The 21,402-nt window shown below is 36.2% G+C and overlaps 1 protein-coding gene across 1 annotated transcript in view; it reads left to right on the forward strand.

Moving 5' to 3' along the window:
- Positions 1-12,019, forward strand: part of LOC150090261 (ribosomal RNA small subunit methyltransferase NEP1) — a 58,884-nt gene extending 46,865 nt beyond the window's left edge. The window contains exons 5-6 of the mRNA XM_090369036.1: positions 7,126-7,278; positions 11,876-12,019. Coding sequence (XP_090225162.1) covers positions 7,126-7,278; positions 11,876-11,989 — 267 coding nt within the window. The 3' untranslated portion in view covers positions 11,990-12,019. The remainder of the gene's footprint in view (positions 1-7,125; positions 7,279-11,875) is intronic.
- Positions 12,020-21,402: the final 9,383 nt, after the last annotated feature.

Below are 21,402 nucleotides of genomic sequence, written 5' to 3' on the forward strand. Positions count from 1 at the left end.
TTGTTCTCCTTCCACACATTATGGCTGGCTGTGTTTCATAGCATTTTCGTATAGCTGATCTCAACAAGAGTAAAGTGATGCATCAAATTTTGCCAATGTCATAAGGAGCTTTTAACATTTGGTTTTATTTTGCAGGGCTGCTATTTTCATTTGTAATTTTTTTTTTTTTTTAAATTGAATTGAATACTAATAATACCTATCTATCTCACGATTACTAAAAGATTATTAATATATTTTAAATGAGGATTATAAAAATTCTGCACAGTATTAATAAGCATATTTGAATAAAAATTTCCCTTCATTTATTCATACCAACATGTTTTCAACTTGTACTCTTACTTTTAGCCCATTTAAATTAATGCAAAAAGTATTATTCATTATTAATATTATTATAAAAAAATACTATGATTCATACAAAGGGAAAGTATCATTTAAGTTTCTATATTTTATTTTATATTTATTTGAAAAAAAAAGTGGAAAATTGTAAGTTTCAAGGATTATTTCAAAGTAATAATTAAATAAATAAAGTAAATTTTCATTTATGCTCCTGGATGACTGCATAAAGTCAGGTATTCACAAGATAGAGATAAGACAAGGACATGGCTGTTTAGTTGTGGGACTTAAACCATAATCAGCTCAAATGTGTGTGCAAATCTACCCTCACATTTTACTACCTGGCTATGGTGGCCGGTTTTTCAATGTGGAATGCACTATGGATAATTGGTATTTCCCTTTTGTTTTTATTTGTCCATTATTTTAAATTATTTTCTGTGTTTTCCCTCCTCTATTACTGCTGAAAATTGAGAGTTCACTGTTTTTAGTGACTAAATTGGTAATAGTCAAGCCCAGAGGTGGATTGACTTCAAAACCAGATTTGAAGACGTCGCAGGATCCAGCAGTAACCTTGACCACATATTCAATCATGACAAACAGAACTCTCTGACAACTATCACCATATCAAAGAGCCTTGACAGCCTTGAATTCAACCCGTCATCTACAGCTGTGGGTGTGGATGGAATACTGCATTTCATGTTGAGATGCTTGGGACCTTATTAGCATCTTCAGTGCAGTGCTGACCAATCGCATTTTCCTCCATCAATGGAATGTATATCTGGTAAGGCCTTCAGACCCATCTCCAATTCCTCGTGTCTCCTGAAACTACTAGAAAGAGCCCTCCTTCCAACTCTAATAACTCACATACTTCCAGATTCCCCACCACAAATTCATTCTTCATTACCAAATAGGTCCACCATTACCAATCTCCTTGCCATCACCCACAACATCCTTACAGCATTTGAGAGAAAAGAACTTCTCATAACATATCTCGACATTGAAGCAGCTTTTGATGCCATTCAGGTACCTGCCCTCTTACAACTGCTTGAAGACCACTACTCTATAGGTGGGGATGCATTGCACTTCCTCTCATCACTCCTTCTCAAGTGTACTATTATACTCTATCATTAAAAAAAAAAAAAAACCCTATATCGAGCAGGTATCTGCAGGAGTACCACACGGGGAGTCCTCTCTGGTCTCCTCTTTACTGCCATTATCTCCCCTTTCATAAGCCAGAGAACCAGATGTATTGTCTTATGCAGATGATTTTAAAATATTGACCACCATCCAACCAAACACAGACCCCTCTAGGATCACAGAGAAAATTAACAGTGTCCTCCTCGCACTAGCGGGCTACCTTAAACAATTTGGCATTAACATTAACCCAGCGAAGTCTAAGTGCGTGCTCTATTCCCTGAAGAAAGAAACAACAATCATCTCGCCCAACATCAATGGAATTTCCATCCCGACTGTTCCATATCATCTAGATTTAGGGGTTGTCTTTGAAGAAAGAAACAACAATCATCTCGCCCAACATCAATGGAATTTCCATCCCGACTGTTCCATATCATCTAGATTTAGGGGTTGTCTTTGACACAAAACTCAGACTCAACAAGCACATTGACAAACTCATTGGTCATGCAGTGCACCTGAAATGGAGAGTGAAACAACACCTGCATTATGTCTCAGACATGGTTACAGCAACAAAATATGTCAGGACTATTATATACTCCCCACTACTTTATGCAGCTGAAATCTGGGTATCAGCAGCACCTACGATCAGAAAACCCATATGGGCAGTCGATTATTGGCTCCTCAAATGGGTAATCTACAAGCACAGGTTATCACGCCACGTTCATACAACTGAATTGGCCCAGGCCATGGGAATCCCCAGACTGCCCTCTTATTGACGAAAAAAAAAAACTGATAATCACAGTAAAAATGTTGACCGGTCTGATCGTATCTCCTTCATTCTGGGATTTCTGTGGCTGGAAGATTCCACCTGCCCAGCTCAGAGCCACCTCAATTATTTGACCTCTTCATTCACGCCTCCACCTCTCAGATCACTTCCTACCATACCAGATGCTCGGACGAAACCAGGACATTGATTCTGACCTTTAGAAATTTGCCATCAACCGACAGTATAGAGTGGGATACTCGGCCCAACACCCTCCATGGACCACGAACTGTCAGCTGCATCTGACAGTCACCAACCCCTTAACTAATACAGGGAATGGCACCCACAGCAGACATAGCGCCACCATCTCTTGACAAAGCATTGCAACCATCTAGACAGAAGCGAATTAATTAGTGAGCATAATGGGAAACAAACCTGACAATGCTCTTGCTGCTCTCTCCCATGAACTGTGAGGACAACAGTCACTACTGTAAATTGTGTATGTATTTGTCATTTCGTTTTATCCCTATATCATTTAATGTCATCTTGTTTTTGTTTTTGAATGTCTTACAATAGTTACTATTTTTAATGTTTTTGTAATGCCTTTTCTCAATTCACTCCAGTATAAAATCATTTAGCATACCAAGGGTTAAATTTAAATGTTGTTGAATTTGAAAAATTGTATTTATTTCATTTATTATTTTTTCTTTAATTTATTTTACTAATTTACACTAGTTAAATTTGTTTTCATAACTGTCAGTTTTCAGAAATTTTGCTGAAAGAATAAGAAAACTTTTGTAATGTAGTTTGCAATTTCAAATATTGAATGCTGTTCTGCCTAAATTAGCAAAATCTCATTTGCTATATCAATATAGTTTGTGTTCCCTCCCTGGGAGTATACAGCAAGAACCTGGAGACTGGAATTAAGGTTTCTTTCTTGGAGTAATCACAAACCTTGTTTTGTGACCTCTGGGAGATGTCGTAATCATGGGACAAACTCAGTCGTACTAATTTTTGAAACACAACCTTGACTGGGAGAGAAATTATTTTACGAGTGATCAGATACGTGTTTTTCCACCCCTTTATTAGTTGGAGATACAGAGAGATTCAAAATTGTAAGTCTTGATTTATCATTGACAACTTAATGGAATTTTATTCTAACTGCTACAGTAGTAGTGATGGCAGTGTGCCATTTTCCGAAGCAGAGCACATGTTCATAATTGAATATCCACAATCCCCAGTTTTATTTATTTATTTTTTTTTTTTTTGGACTATTTAAAAGGCGTGCTGCTATATATACCAGTGATACTCAATTGGTGCTCCATGAGTAAAGGTAACTCCCACTTAACGCTGATAATTCATACCGGAAAAACAGAGCGCTAAGTGAATCCGCGCTAAGCGAGCGCCGCATTCCCATAAGGTAACATAACATATGTATTTGTAAGTTGCGGTCGGTGCCATAGGATCTTTCCTAATCAATAATAAACAGTAGTGAAAAGATGCACAAATGTCGGTCAAAATATTTAATATTCAAATATTTGTACATATAAAATATTCTGCATTACATACATATATAATTATGTGGTAACTACTTACATATCAAAATTAAACTCAATTTCAATTAAAATCATGAAATTTCAATTAAAATCATGAATTTAATTGATCTAAATTGATGAATTTAATCATGAAAAATGTTTCAATTTTGGGTTGAACTTTGGCCCTCTTCCAAATAAACTAAAAGGGATATTAATTTTAAATCCCCCGCAGCATTACTACCCAACAATAAAGTCAACCGCTCCTTCCCCGCTTTGAAACCTGGCTCGTTTTTTTTTTCTTTCAATATGAAACTTCTTTTAGGCATTTGTTAAAAACTTGTTGAGAAGTATAACACATAATATCCCTCTTCAATAATTTTAACAAGTTCTTTTCTGAAAGTTTCGGCTCTTTCATCTGCACTTGCGGCTTCTCCCTGGATTTTAAATCTATTCAACCAGCCCTTACCAGTTTTAAATGGTTCCACACTTTTTTTTTTAGGTGAGTTTTCTTAAGATTATCATATTGGCTAATCTCTCTCTCTCTTTTATAATATTTAACTTAACTGAATTCTGCATCGGATATTATCTTCAATAAAATTAGTTAAAAGTCTTTCCATTTCAATCCTAATAGTCGGCCTAGCCCTAGTTGCTTGCAGTGGAACAGCTATCTTTCCCGCTGCTAAAATTAATTCTTTATTTATTTTTTTATAATTGTTTTACAGTTAAAGTTGCAAGTCCTAAAATTGGCGCCTCCGTAGCCAGGGTGGGAAGGAGCAGCAGTGCATAGCACAGGCTTCTTGATTAGACCGGGGTTCGAGCCCGTCACCACCAAATACGGAGGATGCGGACAGGTCAGAGAATGACCACCGTATATTCCCGGAGCAATATGGCCTTAGTTGCTAATGCTCCTAAAAAAAAAAAAATAATAATAATAATAAATAGCAAGTCCTAAATTATGGCACACATTCGCTTGTCGTTGACTGGAATCGATTCGCTTCAAAACGTCTAATTTAATTTTCAAATTTAAGTATTTTTCTTACAATTATAGTCTTCATGCTGCGCCCAGACGTTGTTGCTTTTTCATTCTTATCAGCCATTATTAACTCTTCAAAAATGTAACTGCCTTGGTTGCATTAATTACAATACAATGTTCAAGTAAACTGTCCATTATGCACGATATCTAATACTGTACTGAGTGATGACTAGACTTCGGATAAATGCATATAACACAAATATTACAAGCAATATACTTGATCAATTTTTAAAATGTTGATCTCGGAACTACGTAACAAGTCACTGTGCTGCAATTAATTTAACGTGCGAGAAAATTCTCAAGTTGGCATGGGAAACGTTTTAATGCTGTTTTGGTATTCATTTTCAAGCTATCGACTCCATCAAATGAAACGATTTCATTAAATATGCCAAAGATGCAATCTGTAAAAGAGCGTTATAGTGATCTGTGACAGTGTTATAGTCAGATACGGGTTATAATATAAGAACAGTGTTATAGCGAATCAGCGTAAAGTGAACCACATTATAACAGGGGCCTGCTGTATTCATCTATGGTGAGGAATAACTGTTTTACATAATTTATTTACAAATATTGTCTTTTTAAATATGAGAGAGACCTTATGAAGTTCATTTTCTGGATCATTTTTATACTAATTAATAATAATTATATATGTAATGTGTAAAATATTCATAATTCCCTTATTGAATTAAATTTTAATAACTGTTCAAACACTTCATTCAAGCTTACATATGAGGAAGACACTTTCAATTTTCAATGCAATCTCTGTTATAATTAAGTTATAATAATAATTAAACTAAAACATGAAAATCTACCATGCGTTGTGTGTCTTTTGAATTATTCTGTATAACTTGCCAGTAAAAACATACTGACTGCCAAGAGTCATCAGGACTTGGTGATATATGCCTTACTCATAGTCTGCAGGATTTCATATTTTTAATGATGAATTCTAGTGTGCAGTATTTTTTGTAGCTCAGTCAGTAGCAGTGTGCTGTTTTTTTTTTGTTAATTTCTGTAGAACTAATAACAGTTTATTGATTTTGCATGGATTGAAAAGTGCCCTTTGCTTATATTGCTGTAGTCTATCCTAATCTGTATTTAGCAGTTTACAATGCATTTTGAAAATTCTTTATATTTTTATACTGATCCAGTGGGCATGTTTAAACCATGCACGACTTGCCATCTTCCGTGGATTCATCCAAGTACTCAAATGCTTTTTGACTATGTTTCATGTTACAATTGACAAGTTCAAGCATCTATAGCATTCCCTATCAAGCTCTTTACTTCCATTCTTCTAACATCTGAAGAGTGGTTTTTTGACAATTCATAAATTTAGTAGGACACAATGGGAAAAAAGACAGTGGCAGCTATTAAAAATTATTACATAAAAATTGCCATTTACAACTGGGCTGCAAGTTGGAATGAATTGAAGTAGAGTCAGTAGAAGTGCACGGAAAAGCTATTAAACAATTAGGATTATCCTTATTGATTTAGTTGGAATCAATAATGAAGCATACCAAAATGTATATTTTTATATGTAATGAAAAAGATATATATTTGTGGATTGTAAAACTTGACTAGAAGAAGGTAAATCAGGATATCATATGGTGATAGAAGGAATAGAAATAGCAGATTAAATGGAAGAATCTTTGGGTGAAGAAAGAATTCTGTGAAGAGAGTAAAGAAGAAAAACTTAAATTACATAAAGGCAGAATCTACTTCAATATTCTTATTTAACTTTGCTAATTTTGACTTAGAATTCAAAAATAATGTTATGCCCAAGAGAAATGAAGAATGATTTTATGAAGCAACAATACAATAGGCTCTTTGTTCTTTGTTAAAAAGAAAATTTTGGCTTTCTTCATAAAGGACAGTATGTTTGGGGAGGTACTGCTACATTTGATTAAATTTGTAAATTAATTATATTTTATTGTTATGTTTAAAAAATTATATTATTCTTGTTCTGTTTGATTTGAACTCTATATACAATTTTCTTTTGAATAGAAATATTGTCATAAAATTTTAATTTTCTTTTTATCATATTCATGTCTTAATACCATTTGAAATTAATGCATGTTAATTTAGATGGTATTAGATTGTTGTTGGGAATAAATTGCTTGTTTTTAACTGACAGATATTTATGTTATATTCTATAATTTGAACTTTTTGCTAATTTGGATTCCCCTACCCTTAATTAGTCTTACCGAAGTTTCAATACCTTTTTCCCATTGATAGATCTGAAACTCATTTGATAAAAATAAGTACTGAATAATTTCTGTTTGCCGCTTATAATTTCTCAGTTTGCTTCTTCAATGTTTATTTCCTTTCAGGTTATAAAAAATCCAGTTACTGATCATCTTCCAGTAGGCTGCAGGAAATTAGCAACTTCCTACCATACAAAAAAATTAGTTCACCCTCGAGAATTAGTACCTCCATCAGAAGATCCCATTGTTCTTGTTGTTGGTGCCATGGCTCATGGTTCTGTAAGTAGAAATGAAATAAGTTTCAGATAGTGTGTTTTTTTTGGTTGTTTTTTTTTTAATGTGCTTAGGGAAAGTGGATAATATACAGCAAAACCCCGTATAGCACTGATAATTGGTACTGAAACTGTTCCATGTTATGTGAAACCATGCTGATTGAGGTATAATTATAATAGGTTTTAATTGAATGCGTACCAGAGATACAGTCTATAAACAATTTGCACTTGATAGCCAATTAAAAGGATTTGAAATTAAAAATATTCCAAAAATTTTATTAATGAAAAAGTAATAAGAGATGAGAAAAAAGCTTTATTGTTTATTTAGGTATTTCAGTAATAAAGTCTGGTGAAGTCATCTCTTCTTTTTTCTCAGCGTACACGTCTTTGTAGCATTGAATGCCATCTTATAAAATTTGCCATATCTTGATGCTGTGTTCAACATCCGGATCTCAATTCATAATCGCCTCACAGGCCATGTCAAACCCCCCCCCCCCCAAAAAAACAACTTTCTCCAATTCTTCTGTTGAAAATTCTTTTGATTCCACTTCTTCATATGCAGTTTGCTCATCAATTTCAAGGAGAATTGCATCATCTAAGTCATTTGCATGTAAGTCAGTGCAGTCACATACATTGGCAGTGTCCAAAGTTTCAAATTCCAAGTCTTCTCCAATCTTCACAATGTCTTAGGCAATTGTCTAAACTTGTGATTCAAAACTAGTGAAATCATTTGCCAAATGGACCAAAACATGCTGCCAAACAGAATGCATGTTGTTGGCAGATCAAGATGCAGATATATTTTTGCTTGTATTTAAAGGGGGGAAAAATAAATTGTGAAATGAAAAGTTTGAAAAGCTATCGCATCGTCTTATCAGGATGGAATTCAGAATACTGAACACTGTTGCACGTTGCCGCTGACTGCCTGAGGGGGGGTTTTGGCACATGTGCATGTGAGACAATAGAGTTGGCACCGCAGCATATATATAAATGCACCTAGACTACGACAATGCAGCATATATATAAATGCACCTAGACTATGACAATGCAGCATATATGTAGAGTACATATGTAGGCTATTGAATGAATTTTAATATGTACAGTAAATTTTCGACTTAAACTTAATTGGAAACCATGTTACCATGTTATAGTGAAACCCATGCTGTTTGAAGCCGTACTAAGTGAGGTATTGCTGTAGTTTGTACATTTTTTAATAATTTTGCATATAATTTTATAAATATATTTCTGTTGTCCTATATGCATTTGTTCATGTTTCTTATCATTTCATTTACCAGAATTAATATTTACAAAATTATTACATAATATTACCACATTAAAAAAAAATAATAAAAGAACAAAAAAAATGTGGACATCAGTAATACTTTTCCAAATTTAGTGATTATATATGATAGTCTGCATCAGAAGCAATTTCTGTGCACTTTAAAAACATTTTCTACAGTATGAGCGTATGATTGCATTGAACCTACAAAATAAAATTGCATTTGGGATTTCAATATGCACAATACAGAAATTAAAATGAAACATGGTTGTTTCATTGTTAATTGGTACTTTATCAGTGGGAAGTGGAATTACAATATGATCATCTGAAGTGGGCCTTCCTAAATGAATTAACACTCCAAAAGAAAGATTATTTTATATCTCTCGTGAATGAATTGCACTCCAGTTAGTAGTTTTGCTTTAACAGTATTATGCAGGCCTACTGCACATAGGCCATATTCTGTATTAATATCCTAGACCAGTGGTATCTGTGTAGTATTCTGGCCTTCGATGCATTCTTTAAATATCCAAGCATTCTCTTCATACATGCCTGTTCTCTTCTGCATACATTGTAACAGTAGAAAACTGCAACCTTAGAAAAATAAACTGAATGCATGATGTGGATATTCATGCTGAAATCATAAAGGTTGTATGTTTTGTGTACATATTGAGATTAAAAAAAATTCCTTGTTTATGTCTCTCTTGGCAAAACATGAAATTCACAAATGGTAGCAAAGTGGCATGCCAAAAAATGAGTGACCACAATGGTACTTTAATAAATAAGCATTGCAATACAGTAAAACCTGGTTAATTCAAAGTTCAAGGAACCAAAATACATCCATGTCAATTAAAATGGTTAGTTAGTGTTATTAACATTTTGTAATTCTCATTTGATATTTAGTTTGGTTGATGTATAGATTTGTAAATATACATTAATGGGTTAATTGGTCAATATGAGAAAGATAACAATTTTGCTGTGCAGAAAGAACAGCTTTTTATTAATTGTGTGTGTGTGTGTGTGTGTGTGTGTGTGTGTGTGTGTGTGTGTGTGTGTGTGTGTGTGTGTGTGTGTGTGTGTGTGTGTGTGTGTGTGTGTGTAAATAGTTGCTATTTATGGAAAGGATTAACCATGGAAGCTACTTATTGAAAGGAAAATATTACATGCAACTGTAAATTAAAATAAATAATGCATAATAAAATAAAATAAAAAATCCACCAGTTTTCAGGATGTTAGAATTGTTCAATTCAAATGTAGAGGGTATCTGATAGAAATTTTATATCTTTTAACTTGGCTCAGCAAAGTAGTATTGAAGATGAAAGAAACACTAATGGAGCAGCTTCGTGGTTAATCTTTTCTATAAATAATGACATAATATTTAAGTAAAATTAAATGCAACAAGGCATCATATCTTTAAGAGTATAATAATCTATATAATATTGGTGTGAACACACGATAGGAAACTCTTAAACAAAAAACTACGTTAGTAGTTTGAAGGGCATCATTTTACCTGTATCTCATTGTGCTCTTCCTTCACAATGAGTTGCCATGTATTGCACTACCTCGAAGAAGTAACGCTTCACTAAAAGAGAAGACTATCATTACTTATTCTTAGTGGGCACTACCACCCAGACAGCACCGTTTCAAGGCTCATTGGCCTTTCATCGGTGGGTGGGCAGGTACCCTGGTATTGCGGACATGACAATCTAGTTGTGAAGATAATCCCGCAGTATGAGAGATGTCAGGTGTATGTGATAATATTTAAGTAAAATTAAATGCAACAAGGCATCATATCTTTAAAAGTATAATAATCTATATAATATTAGTGTAAACACACCACAGAAAATGTGGGATTATCTTCACAACTGGATTGCCATGTCTGCAATACCAGGGTACCTGCCCACCCACTGATGAAAGGCCAACAAGCCTTGAAACGGTGCTGTCTGGGTGGTGGTGCCCACTGAGAATAAATAACAATAGTCTTCTCTTTTAGCGAAGCGTTACTTATTTGCGGTAGTGCAATACGTGGCAACTCGTTGTGAAGGAAGAGCACAATGTGAGATACAGATAGAATGATGCTCTTCAAACTACTAACATAGTTTTTTGTTTAAGAGTTTTCTATGGTGTGTTTACACCAATATTATATAATGACATATTGTACACAAGCAAAATATAGATTTAATTCTACACAACCAAGGTTTTGTTTTAAAATTTTCATATCTGTAATCAAAAAACATTTTTCCAGCAGTACCCATTCACTGGACAATCTCTCTCTCTCTCTCTCTCTCTCTCTCTCTCTCTCTCTCATTTCACTCCCAGCTACTCTAAAGGAACATAATCAGATTAGTGCTGTGTTATTATTTATTTTTTTCCTTTTTCAGGAGCATAAACAAAATGGATTACATGTGCACAGAATTCTTGAGGAAGTGAGCAGAAACTATATGCAGTACACTAGCAAAATCTGCAAAAATTCAGCCTTTTCAGGATATAAACTTAATTAACATTCATCTGTATATATTCCCAGTTTATGCAACTATTTTTTTACAATCATTACTTGCCCTGGAAAAACTTTCTAAGTTGCAGTTTACTTGTTACAAATTCTGGTATTGCTTATAGCTCTAAAATTATCAGAACTGTCTTAACAAGTGGTGACTCTAATTAACATTCAAAATCAAAATTACTTCCATTAAAACAGGGTATTCAGTGATGTAATCAAAGAACCAGAAGTTCACAAAGCAGTGGTGAAATTTCAAATTCTGGTTAATGATTTCATTGAAGCTCATGTAACTAGGTCTGCAGTGATAAAGGAATGTGGGAAGAAGTTTGTTATCAGAGAAACGATCAAGGTGAGTAAAAAGCACAATTGAAGTGTGGTAACAGCACTGGCCACTCTGCATCATCAATGCTTATTTTCAAACACAAGACTGTTGTGAATAATGGGTATTCTCTGAGCTATGTAATCTTTCTTTCTTAGAAAAATTTACTTGAAAAAAGATTTTGAATTCTTTTTAATTGCTGATTCTTTTCATTGCTGATTTTGGTATACTGGATTTTGTTTAGTGATGACAAATGCATTCTGTAACTAATTTTTACCCAAAAAAAAAGATTGAGCAAAAAGAGAACCAGAATTAGTGTATTTTTCACTTATCAGAGTTTTATTTAAATTCCACATATACTAATATAATTTTGTTGGATGTTTCCTTCTTGCAGTTAAAATGGATATATACTATCAGTATTTATTTTGCATTCAAAAACTAATCTGAAGTTGATAAAACAACTGTGTTTATTGAAAACTGTACATTTCACTAATGGTGTTTTATGTCCTTTACAGGTCAACGTTGACTATACAGAAGAAACAGTGTCAATTAGCGAGTATCCTCTCTCTGCAGCACTGACATGTACAAAGCTTTGTTCTGCATTTGAAGAAGCGTGGGGTGTACATTAATACACCATTTCTATTTTGTAAATAAAACATTTATACCCAATTTTAAGCACTATTTATTAACTCTACAACAAAGTAACCACTTCTTTGATAGTATATCTGGAAATCATACAAATCTCAGAAGCTGATGGCATGAGCTGAGTGGTCAGGCATGAGAAGTGCATGTGTTTGAGGGGACCATGGTTCGAGCCTGCTAAATATTTAACAATTGTATTCATTGTCGAAATGATGAATTTTAAACTCTTTTAACCTATTGGTTCTGCTTCAGTATAAAAAGAGCATTTTTAGACCCAACAAAGCTGAATGGTCAAGGAAAAGATTTCGGTGGCATTAAGAGTTTCAATTTTCTGTAGTTCAAGCCTGTATGGCTGCTAAATATGGTTAATGATTGTGTTCATTGCCAAAATTATTAATTGTAAACTTTTCTGACCATTGAAACAGCTACTTTTGCAAAAAACACAGAATTACGCTTAGCTTAACATCCCCGAATTTTGCATGACAGAGTATAAATGGAACATTTAATGGTAGTGACTGTGCAAATCATAGTGATGCAATTTTTTGTTCATAAAATTGTGCTAGCTTCATACCATGCTCAAAGTCATCTGGTTTGTGCTGTTGGCCATTCTCTTGTTTAATTGCATGCTCAGTATACACTGGTATCAGACAACCTGCTTTGTATAGTCTCTATGGACATGTGACATTGTGTCTGATGGAGTAAATTCTTTGGACGATGGAGGTGTACCTAATAAAAACCATTGAACACATGTCATCAACCTTCACAAATGGAATTGGAAAGAACAGTACTTCAAGGTATTCCAGAATTACTTGAGAAAACTAAGGATGAAGTGTGTTTCCTCAAGGGTGAAATTTCCTCTGCTTTTGAACGTAGTAAACATTTGAATGGCCAAATAGAAAATCGGCCATTCAAATCAAAGTTCTTGTGCTTTACAAGAATTTAATTTTGATAATGGCAAAACTTTCTGCTCTTACTGAAGAAGCACCAAATCCTTAGTGCTAAGGCTTAGTTTTATGTTCAACTTAGAAACAAATACCATTATTGAAGGACCTGCCTAAGTTGCTAATACCTCTTTAAATGGAGGTTCTACTTCAGTACACTACTTGACTTTTCACTTATACAAAATACATTATTCATAGTTTGGCATATGTTTGATAATAGAGACCATTTTCCAGATGATGGGAAGACAAGCTTCAAAACAGCTGGTGATGTCAGATTTTTTTAATGTAAAGCTGATTCACTTATTCTGGTTATGCTATACAATTTAAAAAGATATTAGCAACTTAGGCAGAACTGTGTATAATGGTGTTTTTCTCTAAAGTTGGGCCTAACAAAGTCTTTGGTACCAAACTCAAAACCTGAGGGCTCTGTACTATGTCTACAGTGAGAACTGAAAATCTATCCATGAGTGAAATTGATGTAGGTAAAGTGTACAGATTTTGATTTGCACACTTTACCTGTATTTTATTTGAGTAGGATTGCAAATACTCCTACAATCCCATGGTGATTTAGTTGCAAATAGTGAATTGGACCCTTAGCTTGTGCAAAGTCCTCAGGCAAGATGACAGTACAAGGCTTCTAGGAGAAGGGAAAATCAAAGGGCCATCAAATCCATGGAGAGAAATCTTACTTAAGAATTTGCAATATTAAAAATTCAGAAAGTATTTTTGAATGCTACTTTTTATGTAGTCAAGCCCATTAATAATAAAATATGAATAGCAAATTTACAGAAATTACGAGATTTGATCTCCAAATTATGGGAATTGGCATCTATTGCTATAATTAAATTTTGAGGAATCATGCATATTACTCTTTCCTTTATAGAAAATGCTGTTATCATAATTATTGGTATATACAAGAAAGCATAATTTTATACAACATAAAAAAAAAAATTCTGATGCCCTTAAATACTGTATCTGTATGACTAACAGTACTCTAAACTCTCTTGGATGAGCACAGTGATTGTGATTGCTGTCCTTTTGTCCTATGTTGGAAAGGCCCAGACTGGTTTTTTCTTTGGTATAGAAACAGTAATGTGTAGACAAGCTCTTAATTCTGAATTTGTGTGGACAGATATTTTATACACTACTGTATGCCCATGTTGGGACTTTGAGAAACTTTTAATAAAAGGGGAAGACAAAACCTACACTGGATTGGCTGACTTATGTAAGCAAGATCCAAAAGCAGCCAGTTTTGGATCTGACTGCTGACCAAATTTAAAGATACTGCAGAGGAAAAGAAGGTACCCTTCCACTTACCTTGCAACCTCATGTTGGTGCTCTTCTGCAATGGCTCTTGGAAGGGCCAGTTTAAATTTTGCCAGAGTGGACCAATTCTATAAGGAAAAGCTCATGACTTTGGCTTTAGCCCTAGGATGTGAGAGCATTGAAGCTAGAACCAGCTGATTGCAGTGATTGATAGATCAACAATGTGCTGTAAAGCAACAAGTGGTGGAGTGATGCAGCTACCACTAATGAATAATAAACAGAGAAATTGACCACAGAATATATGCAATGTGTAATAAACTGCTTTAGTTGCTTTGGTACTTGACATGCTGATGAGGATTTCAAATGGGATGCATCGTGATTGGATATCCTTTATCAGACAGTACTGAAGAAATGGAAGTGTTTTAGCAGAAGTTTTCAAGGTGACCGATTTGAATGGCTATTTAAACAAGCAAACAATGCTTTTGGTTCTTTTTTGCATTAATATGGAAACAACTTGCCATAGGTAAATCTGTACAATTTGACTGGACTTTCCATTACATATTACAATAACAAACAGCAATGGATGATAAAACAAGTGAATGACAGATAAATTTTGATTGTGGGATGTCTACAAAATGTAAATTTTTGTTGTTTCTCTACTGTAGTGCACACAATATGCAATATACTATAGTGATTCTGGTTCTAGACCAGGGTATAATTACAAATTTTAAATGCCCTAAGGCCTGGCAATAGAGCCCTACTTTTGAATCTAAACAAGGGCTCAACCGAAAAGTGATTATGAAGAAGGCCATTTAAGTTTATGCAGAATACATGGAATTACATCAAAATATGTAATGTGTAAAACACCTTGTTAAGCTGGCTTTGCTTTTATTAGAAATTAAGAAATAACCTTTGTTGATGCAGGTTGTGATCTCCTTTGACAGATGATGAAATCAGTGCTGAAGTGATTATGCAGTAATCGCAATGCAAAAAATATATATTTTAGGGTGATAGTGACGACATAGCAAATGGTGTTTCAGTTGTAGAAACAGTTAAAAGTTAAAACCTTTTTTGATATCATGTGACATGTATTGAGAATAATATCTTTGAAAATTAATTAGATGTGTCAAGAAAAATTACAGTTCTTTAGACAAGTGATTAATTATAAAATAGGTGAGCTTGTCAATTTTTTCCTCATAATATACTATTTCATCTACTCCATTGAAGTTAATTTTATAATAGGAAGCCTCCGTAGCCAGGTGGGCAGGAGCAGCAGTGCGTAGCACATGCTTCTTGATCAGACTGGGGTTCGAGCCCGTGACCACCAAATACGGAGGATGCGGAAAGGTCAGGGAATGACTACCGCATATTCCCAGAGCAATATGGCCTTAGTTGCTAATGCTCCTAAAAACCAAACAACAAACAACAATTTTATAATGAAACACAACAATATTCCTTAGTACCCTTCAATTTCTTTTTATAAATGAGTTCAACTGGTTTGCATTTTACTGTAAAGTAATACAGTGTAATCGCAATAATAATACTGAAGGGCAACGCAACAAATAATTTGCTTCCTGAGCAACTGCTATTGACTACCCAATAGGGAAGAAGAAGCCAATGCATGAAGGGGAGCATAGAAATGAATATGTTCATCATACTACAAAGTAATGAAAATAGTGGGAGGCATGACGTACAGGACGAAACTACACACAAAGTGGTTGTAATGATTCCTGACTGTTGAGGTCACTGAACAGCAAATGCAGACCAGAGATGGACCATCATCAAGAACCTGATAGCTCCTGCAATTTTGGAAGAAATCAAGTAGAATGTGAGCGAACGACGAATATGGTCACAACAGGACCAGAACTGAAGGAGGAGGAACAGCAACCTGGAGCAACTGAAGTGGAAACAGACAAGATCCCATATCCTGAATAGAAGAAGAGTGGGAGAAAGCCCTATCAGAATTTGAGGGAATGGACTCCACAAAAAGCCACACCATACTGAAACAGACAAAAGACACCAGTGGTAAATCACAGGCCACTTCAATACCAGATTATCTCAACAACGAAGTAACACTAAACACCATCCACACAGCCATTTACTGTGCTGCTGCAGCAGCCACCAGGATGAACTGAAGGAAAACCAAAGACCAATATAATACAAAACGCAAAGACAAGGAACCACCACCTTGGAAAACAAGGTTATAGTAGACGATAGGCAAGATAAGAGTGAAGATAGGCTAATTGACCCAGTACCAACGGGATAACAAAAAACTGATCTGAAAACTACCCTGAAGAAAGGCAACATCAAAACCAGTGGAGCAGCAAAATTAGCCATAGTGGCTGTGCCCCCTCGATCCAGAAAGGAAGAAAACCAAGAACATGCAGAAGGCAGAATGGGTGATTCGAGAGGAAGCTGTATAACAGTCAATCAGGAAGTCCCACAACTGGCAAACTGAAGACCACCCTCAAGAAAGGCAACGTCCACAACAAACATGAGACATATAATCAAAATTGAAGAATACCTTGACCCTCAAGCAGAAATTCCTGGAACCCAGCAAGAGACTTCACCATTACTGGGAGAGCCCTGAGGACAACAGGATATTTAATGAAAACCAGAGCCTTCTGTAGGAAAATCAGGGACAAGAGGAGAAGGAAGACAATGGAGCCCACAGCCAGAATGTACTCAAGGAGTTCAAGGGAAACCTGTGGAGCAGCGAAGTTAGCCATAATGGCTGTGTACCCTGGATATATCTAGAAAGGAAGAATACACAAGAGATGACAGAATGGGGGATTCAGAAGGAAGAAGTATAACAGTCAATCAGGCAGTCCCACAGCTGACAAACCCCAAAAATAAATATATCAAAAACTACTGGTACAAGAAGTTCAGCTTCACACACACAGCACATAACGGAACAGCTCACCTAGATGCTCAGACACCTTGTCACCATCCCAAAGTCTCTGATTCAAGGAATCACCTACCTACAAGCTAAGGACAAAGACATCACAAACCTGACAAGTACAGACCTGTCTCCCAACAATATACAAGATCCTGACTTGCTGCATAACTAAGACAATATCCGACCATTTGGAGAGCCCAAATATGGCTGAGCAGCAGAAGCGATGTAAGCAGAGGATGCCAAGAGCAATTGACCATTGATGCTGTAGTTATGGAGCAAGCCTACAAGAAACACTGCAACCTGCACACGCCCAACATCGAGTACTGCAAGGTCTTCAACTTTGCCTCATAGCTGGCTGATAGAGACACAAGATCTACAAAGTCAATCCAATACTGACGCACTTCCTACAAGCAAACATTGTAAAATGGAAGACCACCAAGATCGAGAATGTCTGTACCAGACTGATACCCAACAGAAGAGAAATCTTCCAAAAAGATGACCTAAGCTCACCATAGTTCTGTTTACAAATCAACCAACTGTTCACCATGCCCAATAACAGCAAGTACAGATATACCCTAAAAGAAAGGAGGAAGAACCTGTACAGACTCTCACCTAATGTACATAGATGACATCAAACTATGTGCCAGAATTGAGAATCACTAACAGCTACTGTGGATCACCAAAGAGTTCACCACTGACATCAGAATGCCATTTTGCCTAGACAAATGCAAGACCCATGGCTTGCATCAAGGACATCCAGTCAGAAGAAACTACCAACCAAAGACCAGTGTAGAGAGTGAAGTCATGACAGAGGGAGAGACGTACAAATATCTGGAAATGATGCAGTCCCACCAGTTAGAACAAAGAGATCAAGACCTGTCTGACAGTAATACTATCAGAGACTGAGAAGCAAGCTAAAGCCAAATGGCAAGAACGTGGTCACAGCCACAAACATTTATGCAGTTCCAGTATTAATACACTTTCAGGATCGTAGATTTACCCCAGACAGCTTAAGGAGACTATGAGATTTACCAGGATAATGATGACAAAGGACTGCCAACATTAGCCAAAGTTAGCCATCAAGAGACTGATCATAGCCCGTACAGAAGGAAGGAGTGAGTTGACTGACCTCATTGAACATGAAGAAGGCAATTAAGAACCTGTGCGATTACTTCCAGCAAACATAATCAATCTACCAAGCCATAAGGGAGCACACAATGCTCAACCTCAAACAAGATCACATTGACGGACACTACAATGACCTCCATCAAGACTACATAGATCAGATGGCTCTTCCCCGAGACCAAAGGATTCATGCTCACCATCCAAGACCAGATAATCCACACTAGGAACTACAGGAAGTTGCATCATCGAGGATACCAGAGTAACATGGCACATGTTAATAATGCCACCAAGCCACAGTAATACAGCACATCGCAGCAGAATGCAGGGTGATCACCCAGATGGATTACGTTCACAGACACGACCAAGTGCCAGTGATAATATATCAGAAGCTAGAGCAAAAAATACCAGCTGATCAAAGAAAGTTTACCGTATTCCAAGTATGAGCCTCACGCAGTACTAGAGACCTCTACTCACAGACTATACTGAAACCATAATGGACAAGACTATTCCACACAACAGAGCATACATAACTCTCATCGACGAGAAGGAAATGACTATCTACCTGATCGATATAGTGGTGCTCAACACAAGCATCCTTCCGAAAACATACGATAAAAAGATCAGACAGCACTCAGATCTAAGACAAGAAGTTAAAGATATGTGGCATAGGGAACAAGTAATGATAAGCGTTTCAACCATCAGCATGGTGCTAAAGAACCAATAACAACAGGCCTCCTAGAGAACACTTACATGAAACTCGAGAAAGCTGCAGTCCTGAACATCTGTAGTACCATAAGAGTTCCTCGACTGACAGTAACAATAATAATAATACATGTACACTGCTCAACAAAATTAACACAACAGGTAGAGAACGTATACCTCGTGCAGCTTGCGATGAAGCGGGACATTTGGTTTGGTAGGGTACCATAGAATAACGATGAAATTAGAAAACAGCGAGAAAAGTTGGAAAGGTATCAAGATATTTATAAAGACTGTATAAAAATTACCCAAAACGTCACGTCACATGAGTCGATACAAGAGGCTCGAAAATATGGCCACATGACAACAGTATGGCGTATGATCCCCTTCAACAGCTAAATAGGCCTGAGAGCATTGTGAACGATGCCCGATATAAGATTCTGTGGCAAAGAATCCCATTTTTTCACCAGCGCAGACCTTAGCTCACAAAGTGACCAAGGAGTTTGCTGTCAGCGTGAAATGTAACCCCCAAGGGCGTCCCACACATGTTCGATCGGATTTAAGTCTGGTGTTCGTGCTGTCGTTGGATATCTTCACTTTCAAGATATTCCTCCACCACTTGAGCTCTATGTGCAGTGGTGTTGTCATGCATGAAAAAAAAATCTGGGGTAACCGCACCCCTAAAAAGTTGCACATGGGGTTCGAGGATCTGGTCTCGGTAACCATATCAAAAACATGAAGAAAGTGTGGCCATTGATCATTATTCCTCACCAAAGGCCGTTGTAGCCTAGTGATCTGGCACACAGATGCATAAGTACATGTGCCTTGAGTGACCGGGGTTCAAGCCCGTGATTGCTGAATACGGTGCTGTTTCTTGTATTCTGTCTATCTTGTGAACTCCTCTGACCGTTTGGTCGTCCCGGAGTATAAACAGAAAATTTATTTAAATTTATACGAGAACACTGCCTCCACATTAAGTGTCCCCTTTTCTGATGTTGGGGGGACAGTATCCCATTCCTCCTTGTCTCCAGATGAAAAAACATCTAGAATCTGTTTGTCGGCTAAAATGGGACTCATCAGAGAACAGAACTGTACCCCATTTGTCAGGGCTCCAAGTCACATGTTCGTGGCACCAGTTTCGACGAGCTCTGCAGTGGTTTGGGATTAATGGGATACAAACTACTGGTTTCCTTGGATAGAGTTCGCTTGAACTGAGCCTTCTTAACACAGTCCGGTTGTAAATTTTCACCTGTGGCTGCAGCAACCTCAAGAAACAGTTTATGACGGGATATCGTAGAGTTCCGTCATGGTGTTAGAGCAAGATAGCGGTCTGTTCTGGTTGACGTAGCCCTCGGACGATAGTAGCCACCTCTTCTTGTAATGGTTTCTATCTCCTGAAACTGCATCCATAGTGCCAAAACTACACTGTGTGACACATTAAGCCAACGTGCCACCTGCAACTGCTTGGCTTCCAGTATTCAAACGGCCTGCCATCTCAAAGAATCATCTAAACGACGATGACTTGCCTTCCTGAGTACTGGAGATTTAACTATACCATTGAGCAAACCAAAAAAACGAGAATGAAGTGATGAAGTCGCAACCCATGTTTTTATAGGCATGAATAATTTGCATAATGTGCGGCTCTGTAAGGTGGTAGATCGATTTCTATTGCACCCTCAGAATTTGCGTGCCAGGATGTTTATTATATGAAATATTCGCCTTCGGCGAGATTGCTCACAATAAAATATTCATGTAAAACATTTTGTTCTGTTAATTTTGTCGAGCAGTATAGAATTACTACTACCCACAATACAGAACCTTGCATTTATCAACGTTAAAACTCAATTGTCATTTTTTTAACCTATCTGCCTACCTCGTCTAGACCTTGAAGTGACATATCATGATTAATGTCATTAACTAATGATATTATGATGATTAAATCAGATTAAACAAGGTATGCTACTTTAAGGGAATAGCAGACTTAAGAAGATATCGAACTTCAAATACCTATCATTAATGACTAGTAAACACATTAGGAGGCCCAATATCAAATCTTGGGGTTAAAAGAGTCGATAAGACCTGTGTGTGTGTGTGTCACAAGATCATCACCAACTTGGAAATGGTGCTTCTGTGATGATGCATGCACTACAAAACAAATGTGTCTGTGTGTTCTGTGTGTGGTAATGTGCGATTTATTTTGTGTGACTGGCAAATATCACATACACACACTTGATCAGACGGCCTTGGACGTTAGGAATCTGGTACAACAACTTCGTGGCATGCTGACCAGGCACAATAAGTATAATCATGTCAACTGTAAAAAGAAAGATAAGATACTAACAAATTATTAAAAAAATATATATGAAATCGATAAACTTAGGGTACGAGCATAGAGAAAAAATAAATAAATACAATAATAAAAAATAATAATAAATTAATTTTTTTAAAAAATCAATAAGTTAATTTTAAA

The sequence above is a fragment of the Mastigoproctus giganteus genome, chromosome 2, assembly GCF_048544385.1.
Source record: "Mastigoproctus giganteus isolate SK-2022 chromosome 2, ASM4854438v1, whole genome shotgun sequence".
Classification (NCBI taxonomy): Eukaryota; Metazoa; Arthropoda; class Arachnida; order Uropygi; family Thelyphonidae; genus Mastigoproctus; species Mastigoproctus giganteus.